This window comes from Pelobates fuscus, chromosome 7 (genome assembly GCF_036172605.1).
Source record: "Pelobates fuscus isolate aPelFus1 chromosome 7, aPelFus1.pri, whole genome shotgun sequence".
Lineage (NCBI taxonomy): Eukaryota > Metazoa > Chordata > Amphibia > Anura > Pelobatidae > Pelobates > Pelobates fuscus.
This window is the reverse complement of record NC_086323.1, coordinates 162957349-162983369: the sequence shown is the minus strand read 5'-3', so window position 1 is coordinate 162983369 and position 26021 is coordinate 162957349. Positions and strand designations below refer to the sequence as shown.

General features: G+C 41.1%; 1 protein-coding gene across 1 annotated transcript in view; it reads right to left on the bottom strand.

The window, feature by feature from the left end:
• DNAH12 (dynein axonemal heavy chain 12) overlaps positions 1–26021 on the bottom strand; it is a 133101-nt gene that overhangs the window by 2172 nt on the left and 104908 nt on the right. Inside the window, exons 56-72 of the mRNA XM_063426881.1 lie at positions 23476–23690; positions 19546–19738; positions 19072–19264; positions 17607–17779; positions 16188–16328; positions 15811–15969; positions 11365–11509; positions 10622–10772; positions 9702–9955; positions 9250–9528; positions 6838–7071; positions 6101–6289; positions 4869–4972; positions 4309–4513; positions 2187–2324; positions 947–1038; positions 552–619 (exon numbers count right to left, since the gene is read on the bottom strand). Of these exons, the coding sequence (XP_063282951.1) occupies positions 552–619; positions 947–1038; positions 2187–2324; positions 4309–4513; positions 4869–4972; positions 6101–6289; positions 6838–7071; positions 9250–9528; positions 9702–9955; positions 10622–10772; positions 11365–11509; positions 15811–15969; positions 16188–16328; positions 17607–17779; positions 19072–19264; positions 19546–19738; positions 23476–23690 (2933 nt within the window). The remainder of the gene's footprint in view (positions 1–551; positions 620–946; positions 1039–2186; positions 2325–4308; positions 4514–4868; positions 4973–6100; positions 6290–6837; positions 7072–9249; positions 9529–9701; positions 9956–10621; positions 10773–11364; positions 11510–15810; positions 15970–16187; positions 16329–17606; positions 17780–19071; positions 19265–19545; positions 19739–23475; positions 23691–26021) is intronic.

Below are 26021 nucleotides of genomic sequence, written 5' to 3'. Positions count from 1 at the left end.
ACACAGCCTGCTTGTGGGAGGACAGGAGAGCTGCTTTCCAGATCCCTCCCCCTGCCTCCAGGTCCTCTCGATATGAAAGCAGAGTAGGCGTGCCTAAGGCACACCTGTGCAATAATCATGCTGTCTAATCAGCACCTTGATATGCCACACCTGTGAGGTGGATGGATTATCTCGGCAAAGGAAAAGTGCTCACTAACACAGATTTAGACAAATTTGTGAACAATATTTGAGAGAAATAGGCCTTTTGTGTACATAGAAAAAGTCTTAGATATTTGAGTTCAGCTCATGAAAAATGGGGTTAAAGGGACCGTTTATAATTGTGTTCAGTGTATGATAAACTATGTCTCAAGTTATCATGTCCTCGTTTTTTTCTTTACATTTTTTTTATCAATTACATAATTATACAATTAGCAAAGTATGTTACATTTTAATATAATTCATTAATTAGAATATTTTGTATAGCAGTGTGTCTTAAAGGCAAGGGTAAGCAAAGTGAAGTGTATTCCAGTCCATGCTGAGTTAGGGCATTATGAAATATAACATTCACTTACTTGGCTTTATCCAGATTATAGGCACAGAGTCAAAGAGGATTTTGGGGTGTTGTTCAGTAAGCACCCCGCTGTTTAAATGGAATAGGAAATACAAAAATAGATCAATGAATTTATATTTGTTTTATAAGATGTATCAGGGTTAAATGCATGATGATGTAAAATATCTATCTATCCATCTATAGCTCTCTCTATGCACTTTAGTATTTTTTTTCAACCTAGACACCTATCTATGTACTGTCTATATACTATCTAATATACATATATATATTATCGAATGCATGAACATAATTAACAAGGGAATCATTTAACAAATAACTGAAAATAAGGTATAATAATTAAGGATTGGACTCGTTATCAGGATTGGATCCTTCCCCCTAAAGCCCAGCTCCACTGACCTTTCTCTGTCCCAGCGAGCTCCATCTAGGAACAACCCATTGATGTAAACACCATCTGGTGGTGAGGAGTCTGAAGTGTCGATAGGCAGGACCTGTGGCATGTAATCAAGGTCATATGTGTAAAATAACCCCCAATTAACATCCCAATTAACATACACTCTCAAAAATGACACAAAACAATACATGGATATCTACAATTTCATTATTAATCAAATAAGCTTTTTTTTCTATTTAGCAGAAGAATTTTTGTTTTCTATTTAGCAGTAGAAACATAGCAGATAATAGCATCTATACTTCAACTGTAATACACAGATAACTTTAACATGTAACACACAGATAACTTTCTACACATGCTATATACAAATCCAGAAACATTTTACACATTGTGCTGATAGTTTGGGAGTCTACATTCCCAAAACAAGTGTAGATTAATTATTTACAAATGCCCAAAAGCCGGATGCTCTCTGTCAAGGTTGTACAGCTTTGCATTGATATCTTAGACACACAAATACCATAGACCATGACAATTACTTTTAGTGATTATTGTTTTAAGAGTGGCCCTTTAAGGCATGACAGTAAACCAAGTGTGGTCTCTTCTCCTTTATAATGGTCCACACAGAGGGAAGTACTAGGAACACTGGATGTCTTCCTCATTTGTTGAACAAGGTACACAGCAATAGGTGTGGACATTCCAAGTGGTTTGGCTAAATTGGGCTGGAACAGCCCCATATTGTCAAAAGAAAATACACTGCAGCTCATAGAAAAAAATGTCCCCCCTCCTCTCTAGATCACTGCATTTCGAATTAAAGATGCAAATGCAGGGAGGTGATTGAATAAAAAAAAAAAAAAAAAAAAAAAATTAAAATATCAATTTCCACTATTTAGCCAGTATATGTCATAAGAGATGCGCCTATAGACAGATACCTACCAGAAATCTTGTGAATTGAGTTGATTTAATTATATCCCCTTAACACCAACATTTCTGCTAAGGGTGAATAAATAAATAAATGCAAACAAAACATGTAGTTTAGGCTACGATTTCAGTAAGACCCATTGCTTTCCTTTAAAATTCCACAATGTATCACAATAAATCACAATTATAGAGAGTTTTTATTTATGTTTATTATTAACCTTTAAGCTTCTTTCAATCGTGGTCTACAATTGCTCAAAAATTCAATTTTATGCACTGTTTTGTATGAATTGATCGGTCTTCTGTTAAAACCAGAACATGTTGACCTACCTGAAACTCATACCCCAACAGGTCAATGGGAACTTTGTATTTACGGGCATAGTTCTGCATGCCACCTGTTAGAAATGCTTGCGTAAAGAAGAAACCAGACAGCCAGAAGACATTGGGTTTGCCAAATTCAAACCAATTCTAAAACAAAACAAGCATAGTATAGTATTAATGACTTATAATGACATTCTATTTCTGATATTCAGGTATTTGCAGACCGTATGCTAGCACGGAATGTTCTGATTTATCAACAATACCTCCATAGAGCTGTGTAAATGCTTACGGAGTATTACATTCCATTCTATAGCTCCCTGCTAACGTTAAAATGAGAAGTACGTTCCATATCGGAAGAGGGACTACAAGGATCAGTGTTATATCAGGAGACTATCACTAGGGTTTAGCAGGTTAATCTATCACAGGTTCCCAAACAGTAGATTGTTTGATATTGCAAAAACACAACCTGATCCTTTGTCAGCCTCTGGGTTCTGATCTATAGATCTATCCTATTAGTCACTGACCTTATCTTATAACTATGATAGTTTTATGCCTATCCCACGCATGCTTAAACTCCTACACTGGAGGGGAAGGTGAGTGGGAAGTGGTGAGAGAAAAAAAAATGCAGAGCATCACAATTGCTGTTCCTATGAGTGAGTATGAGTGTGACATGAGGCCTGAAGAACAGAGATGGAGATATAACAGTTATATGAAGGTATTTACTAGATATGTGCAATTCGTTTCATTCCGAATGTCAATTCGGATGAATTTCGGGCAATTCGGACATTCGGATACTTCCAAATGTCTGAATAGCTGAATTGCCGAAGTTCCAAAATTGCAGAATTTTCAAAGTGTTGAAGGCCCTAAAGTAAAATAAGAGGGGGGGGTGGACCTATTGTCCTTCCCCCCCACCCCTGAGCGGCGGATGGGGTCCCTAAAGAAGAATAATGGGTGGGGGCCCTATTGTCCTCCCACCCCTGAGCGGCGGATGGGGCCCTAAAGTAAAATAATGGGGGGGGGACCGATTGCCTCCCCCCTGGCCCCCACCCTTGAGTGGTGGGTGGGGGCCATAAATACCAATAATGGGGGGGGGGGGCTATTGTCCTCCCCTCCAGCCCCCACCCCAGAGCGGCGGCCCTAAATAAAAATGTAATCCCTCCCTCCCCAGGTGACTAGGATTCCCCAAATCCCAAGTCACCCCCTCCCCCAAAAAAAAATTAACCCCAAATCCCAAGTCACCCCCTCCCCAAAAAAAAAATTAACCCCTACCTACCCCCCTCACCCTAAAAATAATGAGGGGGGCCAATAACTTGGTGCCTGTAAAAAAAAAAAAAAAAAAATTACCATTTGATGTCTTCTTTATTCTAAAATCTTCCTTTTTCAGCCCCAAAAAAGGCCAAATAAAAATCCATAATAACCGTTGCACTTTTAAAAAAAAAAAACCTGAGCACAAAAAAAAAAAAAAGCCATCTTCACTCATGGAGGGCTCCGCGCAGACTGAGCTCTGCAGGGCGGGGGAAGGCTTATAAAGCCTTGTCCTCCCTGCAATTAGGCTCAAAGCACTCTGGTTGGTTGGTTTAAGCCAGGGGGAAGAACAATAGTTCCCCCCCTATTCTAATTTAGGGCTCCCACCCACCGCTCAGGGATGGAGGCCGGAGGGAAGGACAATAGGTCCCCCCCCTTATTATAATTTAGGTCCCCCCCTTATTCTTGTGGGGTTAGGGGGGGGGAGGACAATAGGTCCCCCCCCTTTCAAGTAATTTAGGGCCCCCACCCACCGCTCAGGCCCCCTTATTCTTGTGGGGGCCAGGGGGGAGGTCTTTCAGCCTTTTGGTAGATAACTCCCTAATAGCGTGGGAATTAGGGAGTTATCTACTAAGCGGCTGTAAGAGAAATCCCGAAAAAAAATCATCTACAAAAGTAACCATTAAAGTCCATGGGAATTTTTGTAAATAAATAATTTTAGATTTGTTTTTTTTTTTTTGTTTTTTTAACAGTGTTTAAATTGTTTAGAAAGCAATTAATGGCCTTAGGTGTTTTCTTGGTCAAGAGGCCCATTGCAGTCATCCATGTCTGAGAAACCCAGGGCTTGAATATCTATAATCTATAATATTGTTATTAGTTTTCTAACCTGCAGAAACTTTAACCTCGCTAGGAAGTCAGTCACGTAGCTTCCTAATGGCTTCAGACTGGGATACGAACGCTTTGCCCATGTTTCAGGAACTTTGCCTACAATTAAGCTGCCGGCCAAAGCCTCCAACTCGGCGTCCATAACAACCAGTCCTTTAATGGCTTTCTGCAAATTCTGCAACGTTGTCCGGATTGTGCGGGTTAAACTGGAAGAGTAGAGTGAAACAGTAATAGCTCAAATTATTAAATATATTAAAGCCAATTATTGTTATAATAATGTTCTGGTTGTTACACGAAAGAGCACAATGTTGTTAAAAGTCATATGATGTTTCCAAATTCACCTGTAGTTCTAGAAGTAAGTTTAGTCCCTAGACAGCTGCTCATACAGAGGAAATCACCTTTACAAGTGATTCTAAATGAATGCAGAATCAGTCTGCCTACATGTTATATATTATAACATTATATATTACTAATTTGTTAAATTCAAGAATTGGATCAGAGTATTGTATTTTAATATTTGCATATTACTCCTCATGTTCGAATGTAAAAAGACAACCCTACTTGTTAAATCTCTCCATTTCTTGCACAAGCACAGTGTTCATGCTTTCTTCATATCTCACAGGGAATTTCTGCAGAGCGGCCTCAGTGTCAAAGTCTTTTGGGAACTGTACAACGAAAAGTAAATAAATGTGTTTTTTTGACAATCTATCTACAAGAAATAAATCATATCATAGGTATCGATTGATTAATGGAACCCTTTAATGTTAGGAATGCAAAGCTGAACAAAGGTAACAATAACAGGCATCAATGTCTAACCTTAACCACTTTATGCGAACACTGTACAGAAAATTGTTCCTCATAGGGTTGCTTTGAACTCATACCCAGAGTAATAAAACAAGGGGCCAGCCAGAAAGGAGAAAGGACAGACACATTTTGGGAGTAGACAACATTATGATAAGGTTAAAGGGACACTAAAGTCACCAGACGAACTACAGCTTAATGTAATTGTTCTGGTGAGTACAATCATTGCCTTCAGGCATTGTAATGCAAACACTGCCTTTTCAGAGAAAAGGCAGTGTTTACATTGCACCTAGAGACACCTCAAAGTGGCCACTCCTCAGATGGAGGTGATTCCTGGCTCGGTGCTGCACAATAGGCAGCTCTGCCGCTCAGCGTCTCCGCGCTCTACATGGGGACGCTGACTTTTCTTCATATCAATGCATTGATTTAATGCATCTCTATGAAGAGGTGCTGATTGGCCAAAACTGTGTTTTCCTATGGGAAAGCATTGGATTGGCTAAAAATCAGCAATTCTGATTATGTCACTAAGGGGGCGGGGCCAGTGCCGGCGGACCTGTGGAGAGCTGAAAATAAGACAAGTTTTAACCCATTCTGAGGGGGCTAAGGAGGGGGGGGGGGGGCATGCCACCTAAATAATGGATTTTCACTATAGGGTCAGGAATACATGTCCCTGACCCTATAGTGTTCCTTTAAGGCACAATGAATGAGATATGTAAAAATGTTACAGAAAAGTGGGGCAATCGTGTACAAAAGCAATCATTTATATGTTGATTTCACTGGTATCTAATGTTGTTGCTCCACTTTAGAACATGTTTCTGCTAATGACACTTTAATAAGTGTATACCATTGTGTCTCCATAAACATTTAATTACTGTTACGTTAAACTCATCTTTTAATCTGTCATGTCTTTCACTACTAGAGATGTATACAACCTTAAATGGAATAGTAAATGTAAGGCAAACTGCACCCTGACATAAGAACATCTTGTTTACCTTGGATAGTATATCCTTTGCAATTTCCAACAATGTGTGATCACTGGAGCCTGAGGACCCGCCTGCCCTGTTTCCACCTTGAGTGAGCAGCAAGGACTCAAAGATGATTTTGGTTTGTTGGAGATCCTTCGATATGTCAACATTTTCATGTAACCCAAAGACCTCAGGGTGCTGACTAAATGGAAGCCTCTGCCAAAAAAAGAGAGTAAAAAAAAACCAAACCATTTTATTTACATATATAATCCAGGTGATCTTATGGGTATAGCAAGCAAAATGCCCAGTGTAGGAAATAATATGACACCAATGTCTACACAAGTGAAACATGTTTACAAATGTAAACAAAACCAGCAATGAGACAATAGTAGGGGACACAAAAGAAGATAATTAAAACAAATAAATATAAAAAACAACATATTTTTGGTATTTAGTTGCTATTCTCTACCTGGGTGTTTTTTTTTTAAAATGATATATACGTATTAAAAAAGACAGTTTTACCATTTATTTATTTTTTATAGATGCTAGTGTAATTTAACCCACTGAAGTGGAAAGAGTGCTTGATAATTACTCTCAACGACAGAGAACGATCAGGTATTGCTTTATCACGTCTGCAGCATGAGATTTTATATTCAAATCATTATTGAAATGACGTAGAACATGCAAAGTAAAAAGGTTTTTATCTAGATTTTGTTTTTGTGCAGAACAGTTGGGTAATCTTTCTACTAAATTGGATGCATCACCTTAATGAATTCAATGCAGTCTTCATATGTGCTTTTAGGTGGCGACAAGTAGTTTCCACTTGGTGAAAAAGAATATCGTGGGTTTTCTACAATGTCAATATTGTAGAAATCAGCCAGTGTAGTCAGCAGGAGGCGCCGGTCCCAATCATCAGTTACACGCCCGCCATAATTGCATTCACCCGTGAGGTACGAGATCGCTTCGAAAGGAACTTGGTCATAATCAGTTACAAACAGCTACAATCATTAAGCAGAAAGTAAAAAATAAATATATAAAGAAGATATAATGCTTAATAACAAACATTTAGATAAATAAAATAAACATTTAGTTTAATAAAAGATTTGAGAATTCTTGCAGGTAGAGGGAAGATTCATACACAACTTGCAAAGAAAAGCAGAGTATAACTACCGTATATACTCGAGTATAAGTCGAGTTTTTCGGCACATTATTTGTGCTGAAAAACCCCAACTCGACTTATACTCGAGTCAGTGTCTGTATTATGGCAATTTATAATAATAAAAAAAAACAAAAAAAACAAGGCTCTGCAACACAAACACACACTGCATCACACACACACTGCACTCATACACACACACACTGCACTCATTATATACACACACTGTAAATAAATATTCAATTAATGTAATTTTTTTAGGATCTAATTTTATTTAGAAATTTACCAGTAGCTGCTGCATTTCCCACCCTAGTCTTATACTCGAGTCAATAAGTTTTCCCAGTTTTTTGGGGTAAAATTAGGGGCCTCGGCTTATACTCAAGTATATACGGTATATTATTAATACGTCAGTTAATAAGGTGACTCACAATGGTGCTCAAATTAGTGTATAATCTTTTAAACCTATTGTCACCCCACAGCCCCCACCCATTGGCAGGAGGTGGGGCTAATGGTAAAAAATACCCCACAAGTGACTAGGATGTTTAAAAATGGCGAATGTAGGCAATGCAAGAATATGGAGGAGGGTGAGTATTGTGGGAAAACTTTCTTTGACACAGGAAATAGAGTTGACTTAAAGGGACTCTCCAGTGCCAGGAAAACAAACCGTTTTCCTGGAACTGCAGGTCCCCTCTCCCTCCCACCTCCCATCCCAAGTTGCTGAAGGGGTCAAATCCCCTTCAGTGATTTACCTGCATCCAGCGCCGATGTCCCTCGGCGCTGGGTCAGGCTCCGCGCCTACGCTCCTCCCCCGCCGTCAGCCGGTGGGGGAGAACTATTGCGCATGCGCGGCCGGCGGCAGGGGAGACCTAATGCGCATTAGACCTCCCCGTAGGAAAGCATTGAATAATGCTTTCAATGCTTTCCTATGGGGATTTCGGCAACGCTGGAGGTCATAGCGTGAGGACGTCCAGAGTCGTATAACACACTTTTCATGTTCTATGAGCACCGAAGTGTTCTCTAGTGCTTGTCTATTAGACAGCCACTAGAGGAGGACTTAACCCTGCAAGGTAAATATTGCAGTTTCTGAAAACTTTAATAATTACACTTACAGGGTTAAGGGTAGTGGGAGTTGGCACCCAGACCAGTCCAATGGGCAGAAGTGGACTGGGTGCCTGGAGTGTCCCTTTAAGTTCCTCCTTGTGTCAAAGAGTCAAGCGTATGAAAAATACATAGACAAAGTAGTCCACTTATGTTTTAAAGAGAAGTAAATCAGAAATAAATAAAAGAGGATCAGATTCTGAAAGAGGATGCGATTGGGAAAAAGTAAGTTGCGCGTGGCAGTGCTGTTTTAATCAGTCCCAAGGCTATTAGGGGATAGAAAAAGAGAATATTACACATTTACATTTGGCAGGGGCCATGAGCTGCTGCAGTGCATCTCTTTCTGTACTTCCAAGATGGCTTCCCGGCACTCTCTCCTGTGGGCACTGTAACACCACCCCCTCATGCTATGAGCCAATGAGGGCCCCTGAATAGAGAGTCCAATACATGCACTCATGGGTAGCTGGCTCTACTGCCCAAATGGCAATTCAATTGAAATTCCTTCTTAAAGGACAACAGGCATTGCAAAACCTGCTAAACCAGTGCAGATTCCAAACCTGTCCCATTTTATGACATACCTAGATGTGATCAAGTAAGCTTCTCCAAACAGTTACCAATGGGGAGGGAGGGAGGGGGAAAGGCCGGCAGAACTGAAAATCTTGATTCTCCCAGTGATCAGCTGTTTGAGTGGCATATAGCCACTCCTGCCTTGTGAGTTTATCCATTAAGGGTTATTATTTGGGGGAAACATTCATTTTACGTTAATACACTATATGTGTTTGTTATTTTTCAAGCTTACAGAACATTGTGACCAGTGTATAGGTATGCACCTAATAATTATTTGCACACCAAATTGTTGTGGTTGTTTTAATATAAAATGTATTATTATTTCTATTTTTATATGTAGAGAATCATTAATCACCTGAAGTTGTCGAATACTGATGCGCAAATCAGATTCATTAAAGCCGTATGGTATGTTCCAGCCCAGAGGCCCAAACTTCTTCCTTTCCTGGACCAGAGCATGGAAAAAGCAGACCCCATAAAGTAGCTTCTGCCATACCAGCTCTTTTCCAGGGCAGCCATTAAAGAAGTCTGTATCAGAGATGGGGTCAGTAAGGTATGACTGTAACAGATTCAGTCTCAGGCCTGTAGGGGGCTCATTGGTCATCTTCACCCCGTTTTGCAAGATGGTCACAGGAAACTGAAATCAAATCCATAGTGATATTACTACAGCTTGTAACTGATTAAGGACAACAGATGGAAATTAAAAATAAATAGATGTAAGACTAGTGATATGGGCAGATAAAGCAATATAATACAATGTTGGATCTCAATAAATATAATTTGTATCATTCTGTTCATTGATGAGATTACCTTTGGGGATGGATAGCTGGTAAGCCATAGTCGGAAGTCCGGGTGGCATGTGTCACTGTTAAATTCCTCACATATCTTTTCTAATGTTGACATCCAGGACACAGCAAGGTGGCAGTTTTGCAGGCAAACCCAGGTACCTTCTGTTAAAGCTTCTTTAATCATTTTTGTAGCTACTGGCCCTTGACCTTGCCCCAAGGAGATGGCTTGGAATTTATCTCCTCCCATGTCTTTGTCATTTGCGAATTTCAGTAAACCTTAAACAAACATGATTTTTTAATTTTTTTATGTGACAGCAATCTGAGCAGTATAGCAGAATAGAAGGCAATCAAAAGACATCATTTCAGAGTAGTATGGCCATGTAAACACTATGCAGCTAAAATAAGACAATTTAAAGGATATCTAGTGGGGTAACACTTGAAAGCATCTTGTATCTGATATACCTGGTAAATCTCCATATCCAGGGAAACAAAGGGAACAGGGGCGTAAATGTGATCTGTCTATTTTTACATTTGTAGAATTACAAAGCAGGTTTTCACAGTGTGTAATACCTTCTACAAATCAATACATTCTGATTCCCTTTAAAAGATTTTTGATACGTACATGGTAAAACCTGGTCATGTGACGCCGAAACCCCCTTAGGAAAGAATCGATACAAAGCTATCCTATAGGGAAGCTTGCATGTGCACACGGAGCTCACAGCTAATTTCCTCTATGAGGAGCATTGGATTAGACCAATGAGGGAGGAGGCACAAACAGAGTGCATCAGAGTGCAAACAGAGTGAGCATCATTCTGAAGATGATGAAGTTGGCTGAAGAGTTTTTTTTAGAAATAAACAGTAAAAATCCTATTGTTCTCCCTCTCTTTTACGATTCTTTACACAGGGCTGACATAGGAGATCTTTCCAGGTCATATAACTCACTTGCCATTGGATCAGCTCCTGGTGATAACACGAAGATCAGTGGGATTGTAGAATTGGAATCCAAATAACTCTTTGACAAATCAAAAGGTGGAGGTTCCACAAATTTCTTTCCAAGTTTATCAGTCACATAGCTGGTAATGGCAGGGCTTATCTGGGGAAATAAAAAAAGATAGAAATAGTTTTTCAAAAAATTTGATTCGTCATCTGATTTAAACTGCTCACTAACTTCTGGGGAACTTGCTAAAATAAAAGTACATTAATAAAAGTAAAAGTACATTATTAGACTTGTACGTCAACTAGAGCAGTGGTATGCAATCTTCAGCAGACAATCAAGGGAAACGTAGTCCACAATATCTGGAGTGCCAAAGGGCACTCAATCCTACACTAGAGTGACCATAGGTCATAGGCAGGAGCAATCTTTGTGTAAATATATCTTTAAATCTATATATCTCCTAACAATGTTATTTACACAAGAGTAAGGTTAAAATGCTTTACATTAACCAGACCTTTATTGTAAAGAAAAATAAGCCAAATAACCTACTGCAGCAATTCAAATCCATTCAAATCCATGGCTGACCAGACAGTAAGACTAATTACATAAACAATTAGAGAGTATTAGAGAAAATTACGGTTTTCTATAACTTCCAAAATAAAAATAGATCTTTTAGAATTCTAACAGTGTTTTGAGATTACTCACATTTGGGCTAAAAACAAACTAAACATAGTCATTCCATATTTCTCACCTTGTCAGGTCGCAGGCAGCGTAGAATGATCATTTTCTGAAGTTCATTCAGACTCTCGTTAAATGGACTGGGCAAGAGAACATTGTGCGGCTCTTTGCTGTCGTATATTTTATGCCACTCTTTGGGATTCTCTCTGAAGTGTTCTCTAAACCATCAAGAAATTACACTTTACAAGTAAATGTACTAAAACACATTTCTATTAAATCACATTATAGAGCTCATAATCTACACTAGATTCTGAGATGCACAGAGGAATTCTTGGGCACAGTTCTAAAAGTGTAACACTACCCAGAGACATCAATGGAATGTTCCTTCTGATAGTTCCACTTTTGACCCATAATTGTTGTTTGTACAGTACTCCTAATGTATTTTTAAGATCCACTTTATGCTCCATAACCACTACTGCACACTGTAATGGTTATAGTGCCCTGAAATGCCTCACTGTTAGCAGGGCCGTTTGAAGGAATTTGGGGTCCCCAAGCAAAATGGACATGGACGTGCGGCGCGCAAGGAAGCTGAGCAGAACGCTCAGGGGAAAGTGCTCCCTCACCAGCGCCGCCCGACTGACCGGATTGTTAGTTAGCCACAAGGCTAACAAGACATTTGCCCTGGGCATTTGGGGCTTTTTTGCCGCCCCCTGGAAAGTGCCGCCCAAGGCAAATGCCTTGTTTGCCTCGCGGCTAATACGTCCCTGGTTGCTGTCTTGGGGCCCCAGGCCAGCTCGGGGCCCCAAGCAATTGCTTGGTTTGCTTGCCCTGTCACGACGGGCCTGACTGTTAGCAGACACTTACTTGGCTTCCACAGGCAACTATTGTCTGATCCCTCTCCACAGATATTGCGAAAGCAGGCATTTCCCTTTTGATTAAAGTTTTGCTCAACTTTGGTATGAAATCAATGCCTGAGGAGTATCAACTGACTATCAGCTAACAAACTGCATCCAAAGAAGGTCATAATGTAATGAAAATATACCCCAACACAGAGGGGAGATACGTCTACCGGACCTTAAAATGGCCGGACTCGACGTATATGAGAGGAGTACAGAGTCAGGAGCGATCCGAGGTCAAGGGCACAAAGAGACAGCGTAAACTAGGACTAGCCGGGGTCTGGTACACAGTAAACAGCAAGCCGGCAAACAGAACAGATAAGGATAAAGAGATAACGCAGTCAGAAACAAAGCCAAGGTCACGTACGAAGGAACACAACTGAACACAACAAGCGCTAAAGGGAACTGAAACAGAAACCCCAGCATAAAGAAAACCAGACATAGAATAGAAAACCAAAAACCCAAGAAAAACTAAACAAGAATTGTAACAAGAGTACTGGATCCCAGAAGCCAAGTCCAGACATCAGAGCAGAGCAGATCATGACATAACCCCCCTCTTAAGGAGCGCACTCCGAACGCTCCAAACAGCTTCCAGGCAGAGACCAAGAACAAAAGCGGATCCTGCAACGAAGTCCTCTTGACTTCCACAAAGGCATGGATCCCCCAACCGAAAAGCCTCCTGCAAGTAACCACCAGGAACGAATGGAGATCATCGCTAGAAAAGGAGCATGTCACCAACCAGGAACTAGGCATCACAAGAGAACACCCGAAGCGACCACCGTACAGCTTAGCAGATCAACCCCCTCCAAAACAGAAAATCAGAAAGACTGAACAGGAATGAGGAAGCCATCTCCAGCAGACTGGTCCAGATACAGAATCTCTTGCATGCCGGGAAAAGAGGAACAAAAGCAGAACAAGATGAAACCTGCAGATACAGGTACCCTTGAAAGCTGCATAGTCCAGAAAAGCAGGGCAAGATGAAACCTGCAGATACAGGTACCCTTGAATGCTGCATAATCCAGACTGAACAGGATACAGACAGAACAGATCAGGAAAGCTGCAAAGTCCACTGCACGAACTCCAGTGAACCTATGGCCATATGTCAGGGTGGTAGTCCGGTGCCCGGAACCCAGACACCGTGTCCAGGCGGCAGAGCAAGGACCGGGACCCATTATGCCGGATGTTCAGTAGGAGTCACAGTGTGGAGGTGGATTAGCAGGGTCTGGTGCAGGGTAACCACACGCCCCCTGGTGTTGAGCACCAGCGTTTGTGCAGCCACATACCAAGACCCTGATTCAGCTTAAGCGGATAAGAGGAACCCGGAGCTTTGAAATTAAGCAGACCTCCCAGGAGCTGAATAGGGAGGCTCTGCAGCAAGATTGTATCCAGTACTAGAAACAAGGCAAGACTAGAGATAGGCACCAAACATGAAAACAAGACAGAACTTATAGAACCCAGAACCTAAGAAAGATAGTAAGCTAAACCCAGAACATATACACAAGACATGAGGAAAACATGAACATAACATGGGCATGACTGGACAGGACTATACATGGACTGGGTATACAAACTAAAACAAGACCGGATAACATAGGCAAAACAAGAGGAGAAATAACTAAGCACTATATATGAAAATCATGGGGATTTAGTCACACTATATGATCATACATTGCATAAATCTGCCAGATATGGGGTACATTGGCGTTGTTGGCAGGCTTATGCAATGTATGATCATATAATGTAACTAAATCCCCATGATTTTCATATATAGTGCTTAGTTATTTCTCCCCTTGTTTTGCCTATGTTATCCGGTCTTGTTTTAGTTTGTATACCCAGTCCATGTCAGTCCTGTCCAGTCATGCCCATGTTATGTTCATGTTTTCCTCATGTCTTGTGTATATGTTCTGGGTTTAGCTTACTATCCTTCTCTGGTTCTGGGTTCTATAAGTTCTGTCTTGTTTTCATGGTTGGTGCCTATCTCTAGTCTTGCCTTGTTTCTAGTACTGGATACAATCTTGCTGCAGAGCCTCCCTATTCAGCTCCTGGGAGGTCTGCTAAATTTCCAAGCTCCTAGTTCCTGTTATCCGCTTAAGCTGAATCAGGGTCTTGGTATGTGGCTGCACAAACGCTGGTGCTCAACACCAGGGGGCGTGCGGTTACCCTGCACCAGACACTGCTAATCCAGCTCCACACTGTGACTCCTACTTAACATCAGGCATAATGGATCCCGGTCCTTGCTCCGCCCAGGGGTGTATTTGCCGCGAGGCAAACAAGGCATTTGCCTTGGGCGGCATTTTCCAGGGGGCGGCAAAAAAAAGCCGCCCCCAAACGCCCAGGGCAAATGCCTTGTTAGCCTTGCGGCTAACAAGGCATTTGCCTTGTTAGGCTGGGAGCCGGAATATGACGTCATATTCCGGCTCCGCCTCCCAGCCTCACTCTGCGGCGCGCGAGGGAGCTGAGCAGACAGCTCAGAGGAAGTGCTCCCTCGCCAGCCGCCCGCCCAGCAACCAGCCCAGCAGCCCGACCGGCAGCCCCACTAGACCCCAGGGAGAGGGAGAACCCCCCCCAGCATTCCCAAAGGTAAGGAGGCTGGGGGGGTAAATAAAAAAAAAATGAGTTAATGTGAGTGAGTGTGTCTGTTAGTGTGTGTGTGTGTGTGTGTGTGTGTTAGTGTGTCTGTTAGTGTGTGTGAGTGTGTCTGACTGTGTGTGTCTGTTAGTGTGTGTGAGTGTGTCTGTTAGTGTGTGTGAGTGTGTCTGTTAGTGTGTGTGTGTGTGAGTGTGTGTGAGTGTGTCTGACTGTGTGTCTGTTAGTGTGTGTGAGTGTGTCTGTTAGTGTGTGTCTGTTAGTGAGTGTGAGTGTGTCTGTTTGTCTGTTAGAGTGTGTGTGTGTGAGAGTGTGTCTGTTAGAGTGTGTGTGTGTCTGACTGTGTGTGTCTGTTAGTGTGTGTATGTCAGTGTGTGTGAGTGTGTCTGTTAGTGAGTGTGTGAATGTGTGTTAGCAGCTAACAGACACACTCACACACTCACTAACAGACACACTCACACTCACTAACAGACACACTCACACACAGACACACTCATACACTCACACACTGACAGATACGCATCCATTAGCTAACAGTTAGCTAATGGATGCGTATCTGTCAGTGTGTGTGTATTTAGAAGGCGGGGGAAGGGTTGGGTGGGGGTGGCGGGGGGGGGGGGGGGGGTGAGGGGGCGCCTGAGTTTTGTCCTGCCTAGGGCAGCACAAAACCAGGATACACCCCTGGCTCCGCCGCCTGGACACGGTGTCTGGGTTCCGGGCACCAGACTACCACCCTGACACATAATTAATATCGCTCATGAGGAAGTAGGAACATCCAATCCTCTTTAGTAAAATCTGTGAAGAGGGGCAGGGCCATCGGCACAGGGGCGACTCTGGTAACCATTCAATGGTTTGACTCATAACAAATAGAAGGTACCAGGGAACTAAGCGCCAAATACACTACTGGGTGACATAGTGATTATTGGTGCTTCAAGAATGCTTTTAAGGTATATAGGAATGAGAACTGATCCACACTGTATCACTAATTTAGTTTCAGTTGTTCTCAAGTGTCAGACCTCTCAAGAAGCCTAATTTACCTTAAACCTTTAAAAGAAGCTAAGTCATTTGCACGGCAAAGCTCATCCCAGCTTTTATCCGGAAGCCATGACGGAGCTGGGTTGGGTACATTATTTTGGAGACCAACTCCACCTGTGAGCAAGAACATGAATTCCTGGTTTTCAATCTCCTTTCTTGCCCTGAAATGGAGATAAAAAACATAGTATAATAGTTAGTCATATTGTTTATGTTATTTAGAAATCATTTCAAAACGTAATCTTAAAACTTGAATGCGAAAGGAGAGGTAAATAAATTGGACGTGTTACATCAACCAACAATTTGAGAAAAATACTAACGATATGCATGGCAATTTACAGGAATGTCCACAAAATGCTGGTAATTGTGAAATTTTACTTACATGAGAAGGTTGCAACAAAGTAAGAAGGAGAAGAGTAGTTTGTCTTTTTCAAAAAGTGATCGGCAGACATTGCAGTATAAATTGTATGTGAAGTGATCATTCAGGTACCGAAGGCGTTTCTCTAAGATTTTAGATTTGTTGCTGAAAGGGAAGACAAAAGATTTTAAGTCTTTAAATATAGATATTGCATCTTTTTTAAATGTTATGTATATATGCAGAATCAGAAAAACTGCTTGATGTAAAGATAATTGGAGATGGAAACGCATCCCAATATGTCATCAATTAAGTGTTTCCTCAACTTAAAAAAAAAAAAAAAAAAGCCGGCACACAAGATGATGAATTTACAGCATAGCAACATGCCCGCATTATGCACTCTCGTTACAAATTGTAGATGAAACAAATATGTTGCAATCCATGAGAAACATAAAACCTAATTTAAAGAAGACAATCTTTGTAGAAGGCAGTCCAACATTAGCAGATGAACTCGCACAGCAGTTTAACATTAATTGTTCAGGTTTAATCCTCAAACATCCGGCAATGTAATCCCAACACCCATACTGCTGCTGACACTGCCTACTTTCCAATTAAAGGGACACTTTAGTCACCTGAACAACTTTAGCTTAATGAAGCAGTTTTGGTGTATAGAACATGCCCCTGCAGTCTCACTGCTCAATCCTCTGCGATTTAGGAGTTAAATCCCTTTGTTTATGAACCCTAGTCACACCTCCCTGCATGTGACTTGCACAGCCTTCCACAAACACTTCCTGTAAAGAGAGCCCTATTTAGGCTTTCATTATTGCAAGTTCTGTTTAATTAAGATTTTCTTATCCCCTGCTATGTTAATAGTTTGCTAGACCCTGCAAGAGTCTCCTGTATGTGATTAAAGTTCAATTTAGAGATTGAGATCCAATTATTTAAGGTAAATTACATCTGTTTGAAAGTGAAACCAGTTATTTTTTTCATGCAGGCTCTGTCAATCATAGCCAGGGGAGGTGTGGCTAGGGCTGCATAAACAGAAACAAAGTGATTTAACTCCTAAATGACAGTGAATTGAGCAGTGAAATTGCAGGGGAATGATCTATACACTAAAACTGCTTTATTTAACTAAAGTAATTTAGGTGACTATAGTGTTCCTTTAAATGTTTGAATAATAATGCTTAAACATTAATTGGTCTAATATAAAACAGCAAATCCTAAGGAGTATTAAAAAAATTCTGGAATATATATTTTTTGCATTTATGCCTCTAATATGATTTTATCAGGTCATCGGTGTATGCTCTGTCTGGTTACTGACCATAGAATTACAGCTGAATTCTGATTTGCATAATCATCAAACAACCAATCAGATGCAACAAATCCAACAGTCAAAAAAAAGAAAAACATTAGTGTATGTCACCAGTTGGATAGAGCATTCCGTACCTGTCCTGGATGGAGTTAATGTAAAGATTGACAAACCAGTTTAGCGAATATTGATACATTGGATCGATGTTGGCTAGATCCGCAATACTGAAGAACAGCACAGAGGAGTGTTTGGCTATTGGCCGGTAACCCTCTCTGGATTCTGCTATTTTTATTTCCGTTTTCTCAGCAATCTGCAATAAAAGGACAACAATCACAATTGGTTCTTGCCTTATTCAATACTTGTTCCTAAATGTATGACTATAATTTGATGAAATGAAATGAAAAATACAAATCAAATATAAGCTCCAAGATTCACGAATTCACGAATACATATGGAAAATCAATCATACAATCTAGAAAACTTAAGAAACTATAAAATATATAAGCGAATAGGTGGACTAAAAACTTTTGGTGCAATATACCCAAACACGTTTTTACCTGGCCTGGGCAAGCACAAATTAAAATTAAACTCTTTCTATTCTACGCTATTATTGTCTTCATAACTCAAGAAGCCAACCCAACTAATGAAGAGAGCTTATACGCTCTGGGGACAAGTTAAAGAGATATGTTTACTATGTGCATTTGGACCATTTTATTCACTGTCAGGAAAGCCTTTGTGGCCCTAAGACGCTTTTTTTTTTTTTTTTTTTTTTTTTTTTTAGCAATGGTGCATCAAGAGTAGAGCTTTCACCAAGGTATTTCTGAGCTATACAGGTTGCTCCTGGGAAATTATCATCTTCTGCCACCCAGGAGCATATGCTCCTGGGAGAACACACTGGGACAAGTTTTCAGTGAGGAACAGTCAAAGATTTTTATTTGGAACCTTCAGAGCACCATCTCCACAGAAATACAGGAGAAAAACTATAAGTGCCTTTCAGGGTCATATAGGACCCTAAGCTTTTATACTCTGTTTCCAGAAATCAGCCTAGCTCTTGTTTGTGCTTTGGAACAGAAGAGGGTACTCTGCTTAGTATCTAGTGGGAGTGTATGGTTAGTAGGTAGTGCCATACTGGAGGAGCATCCACTCTACCTTGTGCCACTTACTGGAGAGTCCTCCCCTTTTCCACCCTGCAGTAGGCATTAAAGTAAATTGTCCGTTTCATCTATAAAAAAAAAAATCTCTATTCAAACACCTTCTAATTGTTGCCAAGACCCTGCCCCAGGTCCTCTGGAAAACCACGCTGCCTCAAATGTTCCAACAATGGGTAGCTAAGGTCAAGCATTAGAACTACGGAGGAGATGATGGCCTCTTATACCAGAGAGAGTAGCGTTATTAGCCCCATCATCTTACACTTGTATGTCGTTCCTATAAGGTCTTTTGAGGTGTCTCTTTAGCATTTCTTTGGTTCCTACTACTTGGTTACCAGATTTCTGTTTCCTTTGCCTCCCCTCTGTGGGACCTTTTTCCCTCATGTGTTTTTGTCTTTATTTAAGATTGGAAGAGGGCTCATATTGACGTGGCAAAGCACAGTTGTCCTATTACCTGCTGCTTCTTACTGATCTCATTTGACATTAATTTAGCAGAGTCTAAGATCTGTATTGCACTCTCATCTTCCAAAATATTTCCTTCTGATGACTGCAAAGTTTCCAGGATCTTGTCCTCGATTTCTTTCAGTTGTTTCTTGTTCGCGGCAGACTGTAAGATAAGTGCGTTTCTCTCCTCTTCCAGCTCTGGTCTGTGATGAATAAAAAGAGAATTTTCAAAAAGGAGTCTTCACAGTAACAGATAGAATATGACACACTACTGTCCTCATACAAAATCTATAAATCTATACAAGTGAGTGCATTTCAATTATATTTCCTTGATTTTAACTGTGGCATTAGAAAAAGTTATTTCAATAAAAATGCTGCTAGTACAATTTGAAAACCACTCTGGTTTAACCTAGCCTGATTAGCAATATCTTGTATGTTTAGACACGTTTTAGAACAGATCCTCACATAGTGCAGTATGTGTTACCTCTCCTTTGCCACAGCAATCCCCAGCAGCTGGTCCTCCAAGCCTTCAGGAGTGATCATGAAGTTGAGCAAGGAGACCTTAGTGGCCAACTCTGGCAGATAATGTGGGTTTCTGAGTTTTGTCGTTATGTAGAATCGGAAGTCTCTGGAATATTCAATGATGGCTTCACCAAGACGGATGCAATCCACACCTCCTGTAATTATAAAACAAGTCAATTAAAAACATTAATTTGTTTTTAATAAAAGGGTATATTTTTGTTCAAGTTGAAAAGTTTGGAAAGCGGAGTTTGTAGAAACGTATGTTATATTGATCCAATTATGATCATATTTTGGGTTTTTGACTGTTAAAATATATTAAAGGCCTTGTAATCGACTTAAACATTAAAGTGTTACTCCAAGCACCATGACCACTTCAGTGATTTGAAGTGGACATGGTGCCTGGAGTCTATATGTGCAGAAGTTTGCTATAAAACAGAAATAAACACCTTTGCTGATGTAGGTGTAACTCCACCTCTGACAGTGCCAATATCCAGCCCAAAACAAAGTTCTTGAATGGCAAATGTCAATTCTGTGGAAAATTGGCATCTAATGCAACCATGCTGGTGCCGTACAATCAGTGGCAGCACACCTTCTCCCTTCAAGCTGCATCTGTCCTCCCTTTAGTCTGTTCTCCATGACCTCCTTCTGGCGAGGGAAGTGACAGCAGCCAATGTGGATCCGGATGAGAGGACAACTTGGTGATGGAGAGGAGGCATGTTCTAGTGCATATTTTATTTATTTTTTGGGGAGCGGTAAGATGCTTTTTTGGGGAGCATCTTGGTAAGGGTTACACTAACAAAAAACATAGTTTTATGAAACCCTTTAATAATACTGTTTGGGGCGGAGCCTAGCAGCCAAGCCGAATGGCCGCACATCAGACGCGCTCCATGCCAAAAAAGCCTGATTTCAACCCAAACCACCACTCTAAGCCCTAACAGTACCTGCCTTTCGACCCCTGAGACAAAGGTTTACCACAGAGACAGGGCATGAGCGAGTCCGTAGCAAAAACGGCAACAACGCCCAAGGGATCGACCTGAGGCCTACAAGTGGCCTACTCAGACGGTACGGGGGAGGTGGCCGATCACCCCACCGACTGCAGCCTACTCACCAGGAGGTCTCCCTGGTACACTCTCCCCCCCCCCCCCCTGCCGGTGAGGGATATCCCGGCAAACAGTCCATACCTCAGGAACACGGCACCACTCTCTGCCTAACAGCACTGCATAACATGGCGGATGCCATGCGCCAGCCTGATCATGGATCCCAACTACCACCACTCTCGGAACGGCTTGACCGCCTGCTGCCCGACTTTTGGGCCAGGCTCTCAGCCCACGAGAGCGCCCCAGAAGAGGTCCGACCGGCTACAACACCACGGGTCACCACGCCACAGTCTGCAGCTCCAGGAGGGGGCCAAAACGCAGCTTGGAAGGCTGGGAGGAGGAGGCGAGCGGCCCGACGCAAGCCCCAGCAGGTCAGCATCAGACCAGCGGTAGGCCGACTAACTAAACGGCGGCATACCCCTGGCCTACCCACTCAAACCCCCTTCCTCCTCGGGAAAACCAAAACCCTACCTGGGCGACGGCATCACGCCGACGGGCCTCAGACTCCCTGGCACGATTCCACATGGAACCACTACCTACAAGTACCGGGGACTTATGCTACCAAACCCACTGAATGTATCCCGGTTGGGATCTGGACGGGCACTGACTGGGGGGACCCCAATGCTTGTTGTGCCGGGCACCAAATCCACCGCTGATGGGGATCGGTTAAGCCACAAAGCTCAAACCTGCAAAGTGTCAGTTCCTGTGTTTAAGCATGTTTATTTAAACTCTACATATCATAGCTTAGTATGACAAACAAGTGTTACGTACACTGAATATCACTATGGAAGCATTTCTTGTATTACTAATGTACCTATCTTGCTATAACAAAACAAAAGAAGTGCAGCATCTCTTGACTTCCTAAGCTTATACTGTTTACTGTGAAATATTGTACTGTACAAGTCTTTGTTCACGCCTGTAATTAACTCTGCACTCCTAAAATAAAGAATTATAAAAAATTATACTGTTTGAAAGTGTTATATTCGTGTGACACAAAAGCTTTACAAATGTAACATATAATGTAGTGCTATATGATGAAGACATGATACAGAGAAGATTCTGTGAACCTAAAAAGATGTCTTTTGAGCCCTGACACAACTTAAAGTGAATCGATGTGCTTTGGCACATCAACAGCTTTCTGCACTCCACTCCCTTATTATGCCTCACTTTTCATAAAACATGCTATGAGGAAAAGGGACAAATAATACAAGGACAGTGATTGGCTGCAGGGTGGAATAACGTCAGCAACTCCGTTCATACTGATCTCTCTCTGGCTGAGTTGAGTATACAGTTATCTAATATGGAAACTGTTTTGTGAAATAGGGAGTACGGCTATGGAATTATGCTGCAGAAAGTTGCAGGCATATTTCTCTCTTTTTTTAGCAAAATTAGTAAGATTTGGTGAACAATACAGCATGAACGCAGGGTTAAAAATTAAATGTTGGCACTCGAGAGTCTTGGTCGTACTCTGCTTAACATTTACCCAAATATTACATATATAAAACAAACAAAAAAAAATGTAATCTTATCTTCTAATAAATAAACCATGCACAGCAAATCATACTACCTTCCTCTGCTCACCCAAGGCAGCATTAAAAAGAATGTAAAAGAAATATAAAAATGTTGTTTTAATAAATGGATGTATACACATGTAGAATATGAGGGATTTATTTACTAAACACAAAATCTAGTGAATTGAAATGAGATTTTTTTTAAATGTCAGCTCACATAGCTGAATCTCCAACTCAGTTATACGAACATCCTGTTAATTTTATTCTAAAGAGTATGTTTCAGTTTTCAGTACACCACACAAAACAAATCTATACAATGTGGGAAATGCAAAACATATTCCTAACGTTGTAGTCTTCTCCTCACTATTTAGAATTTTGGGTCCCACCTGCAAGGGTTAAAAAAGCTGCTGCAACCAATCTCCTCAGTTGAGATCTCAGCAAATCCAATGCTTCCCCATAGGAAAGCATTGGGAGGCAAATGCACTCTATGAGCAGGACTTGATTAAATAACCATATCTGAATCGGTTATTCAGTGGAAGCTAAAGCAAAACTAGACCAGTGAAAATGCAGAAAAATGACTACAGACAGGTCTAGAGCAGAAAACAGATCCATACATTCCTATCAGGAACTGACAAAACTGTTCTAGATCAAAATAAAGGGCTCCCAGATGTATATAAAGCAGGAGCCAGGTGGATTTCCCAAGCAAAAGCCGTTCATGCGTCATAAATCAGAAGCCAGCCACATATATAATCTACAAGTCAGGCAGTCATCCAAAGCAGGGTCCAGAAACAGGTCTATAGTAGAGGACGGGCAGTATGCAAAGCATTCTGCTTGTATTTAAATCAGTATCTAAACAATAATAAAGGAGGTAGACACTCAACGATTCTAATGGAGTGTAGATGTAGGTGTGGATATTACAGACTTCATTCTTAGTTCAGATCACACATAAAATGAAGGAGCGACTACATCAACTTGTTTTCATGGTAGAATGAAACATAATTTCCAAATTGAAATTGGTGTGTCTTATTTTTTTATGTTTTTAGAAGTTGGGAGCCAGTCACACATCTAAAACTAGAGTTAGACAAGCATTTAAACCTATATTTAAATACTTAAAAATACTAGTTAGGAATGCACTTAAAGCACACATTCTGCTTCCGGCTAAAGCAAAGACCAGATATATATCATCTAATACAGTGGCCACCGAAATATCTAACTCATATGTCAGACACATCACTGAAGAAGGGACCAGACATGGGAACTGCTAGATCAGAGAACTAAGGGTACCTTGTTTAAATGTCTGCTTCAGCAGTAATGGTTCTAGAGAGGGGTCCAAGTCTTCCCCTACATTCTCCAGAAGAAGAGGGGTTCCAAACTGAATGCAGTTCTCCAGTGTGCGCATGTAATCCGAGTCCGTTAACTTGATCACATTCAGCTGGTTCTCTCGTTCTGAATTTTTTATCCATTTGTTTGCTTGACTCTGAGGGTCAATCATTAATGGCCTACATTAACACAAAGCATAAAATATATTAGGGAACTCAGGCAGAAGATTCACCTTCAATAAAAAAACTGTTTGGTTTCCTACAAATGTAATTCCCCGATTAATTTCTTAATCTACCAGCACAAAACAGACTAAACTTGATACCTACAGCACTTAGGAGGCTTGCATTCAGTCATCATGCCTATGATTAAGAGTGATGTAGCCTTTTTTGTTCTTGACATATCTGCTGTGTTACTTGTCATATAATGCAATGATGTTGAAGCTTTTATACCATTTGGGGTTTTCTCTCTGTAGATTTCTTCAAACTAAATATATTCAGGCCTCCCAAGTGAAGCAGGTATTAAGTTGTTTCAGTATTATGAATGAATCAAATTTCAGGGATTAGACTAAAATGTTTTCATTTGCAACTACAATGAGGGAGGAAAGTATTTGATCCCCTGATGATTTTGCCCACTGACAAACAAATGATCAGTCTAAGATTTTAATGGTAGGTGTATTTTAACAGTGAGAGACAGAATAAGAAAAAAAAAAATCCAGAAAAAAACACGTCAAAAAAGTTATAAATTGATTTGCATGTCAATGAGTGAAAAAAGTATTTGGCCCCTTCGACTTAGTACTTGGTGGCAAAACCGTTGTTGGCAATCGCAGAGGTCAGACGTTTCTTGTAGTTGGCCACTAGGTTTTCACACATCTCAGGAGGGATTTTGTCCCACTCCTTTTTGCAGATCCTCTCCAAGTCATTAAGGTTGTGAGGCTGACGTTTGGCAACTGGAGCCTTCAGCTCCCTCCACAGATTTTCTATAGGATTAAGGTCTGGAGACTGGCTGGCCACTCCAGGATCTTAATGTGCTTCTTCTTGAGACACTCCTTTGGCCCCTTGGCTGTGTGTTTTGGGTCATTGTCATGCTGGAATACCCATCCACGACACATTTTCAATGCCCTGGTTGAAGGAAGGAGGTTCTCACCCAAGATTTGACGTTACATAGACCCGCCCATCGTCCCTTTAATGCGGTGCAGTTGTCCTGTCCCCTTAGCAGAAAAACAGCCACAAAGCATAATGTTTCCACCTCCACGTTTGACAGTGGGTATGGTGTTCTTGGGGTCATAGGCAGCATTCCTCCTCCTCCAAACACGGCGAGTTGAGTTGATGCCAAAGAGCTTGATTTTGGTCTCATCTGACCACAACACTTTCACCCAGTTCTCCTCTGAATCATTTAGATGTTCATTGGCAAACTTCAGATGGGCCTGTACATGTGCTTTCTTGAGCAGGGGGACCTTGTGGGCACTGCAGAATTTCAGTCCTTTACGGCGTAGTGTGTTACCAATTGTTTTCTTGGTAACTGTGGTCCCAGCTGCCTTGAGATCATTAACAAGATCCTCCCATGAAGTTCTGGGCTGATTCCTCACTGTTCTCATGATCATTGAAACTCCACGAGGTGAGACCTTGCATGGAGCACCAGACCGAGAGAGACTGACAGTTATTTTGTGCTTCCATTTGCAAATAATCGCACCAACTGTTGTCATCTTCTCACCAAGCTGCTTGGCGATGGTCTTGTAGCCCATTCCAGAGTTGTGTAGGTCTACAATCTTGTCCCTGACATCCTTGGACAGCTCTTTGGTCTTGGCCATGGTGGAGAGTTTGTAATCTGATTTATTGATTGCTTCTGTGGAGAGGTGTCTTTTATATAGGTAACGAGTTGAGATTAGCTGCACTCCCTTTAAGAGAGTGCTCCTAATCTCAGCTCGTTACCTGTATAAAAGACACCTGGGAGACAGAAATCTTGCTGATTGATAGGGGATCAAATACTTATTTCACTCATTGACCTGCAAATCAATTTAGAACTTTTTTGACATGTGTTTTTCTGGATTTTGTTTTTGTTATTCTGTCTGTCACTGTTAAAATACACCTACCATTACAATTATAGACTGATCATTTCTCTATCAGTGGGCAAACATTCAAAATCAGCAGGGGATCAAATACTTTCCCCCCCCCCTCACTGTATATTTAATACTATATTGGTTCACCAAATTCATTCCTTGGATCCCAAGATCTGCAACCACTAACCCACTGCTTTGGCCTGATAACTCTGAATCTACGTATGGAAACAAGTTGCCCTAATTATAACTCCATGGGGTCTATTCAGTAAACAGACAGTTGTGGAGGCTAATTTTTTTAGCTCAACTATATAATAGATATAAATAATGTACAATTTGTCTGTCAACTCACCATGAATCCTATTTAGTGAACTGACCCTATAAAAATATTCTGTGAATTCAGTTTAAAAGGAGTCATAATCGTGTAAAAGTGTGATGCAATTTGGAAAAAGCTGAA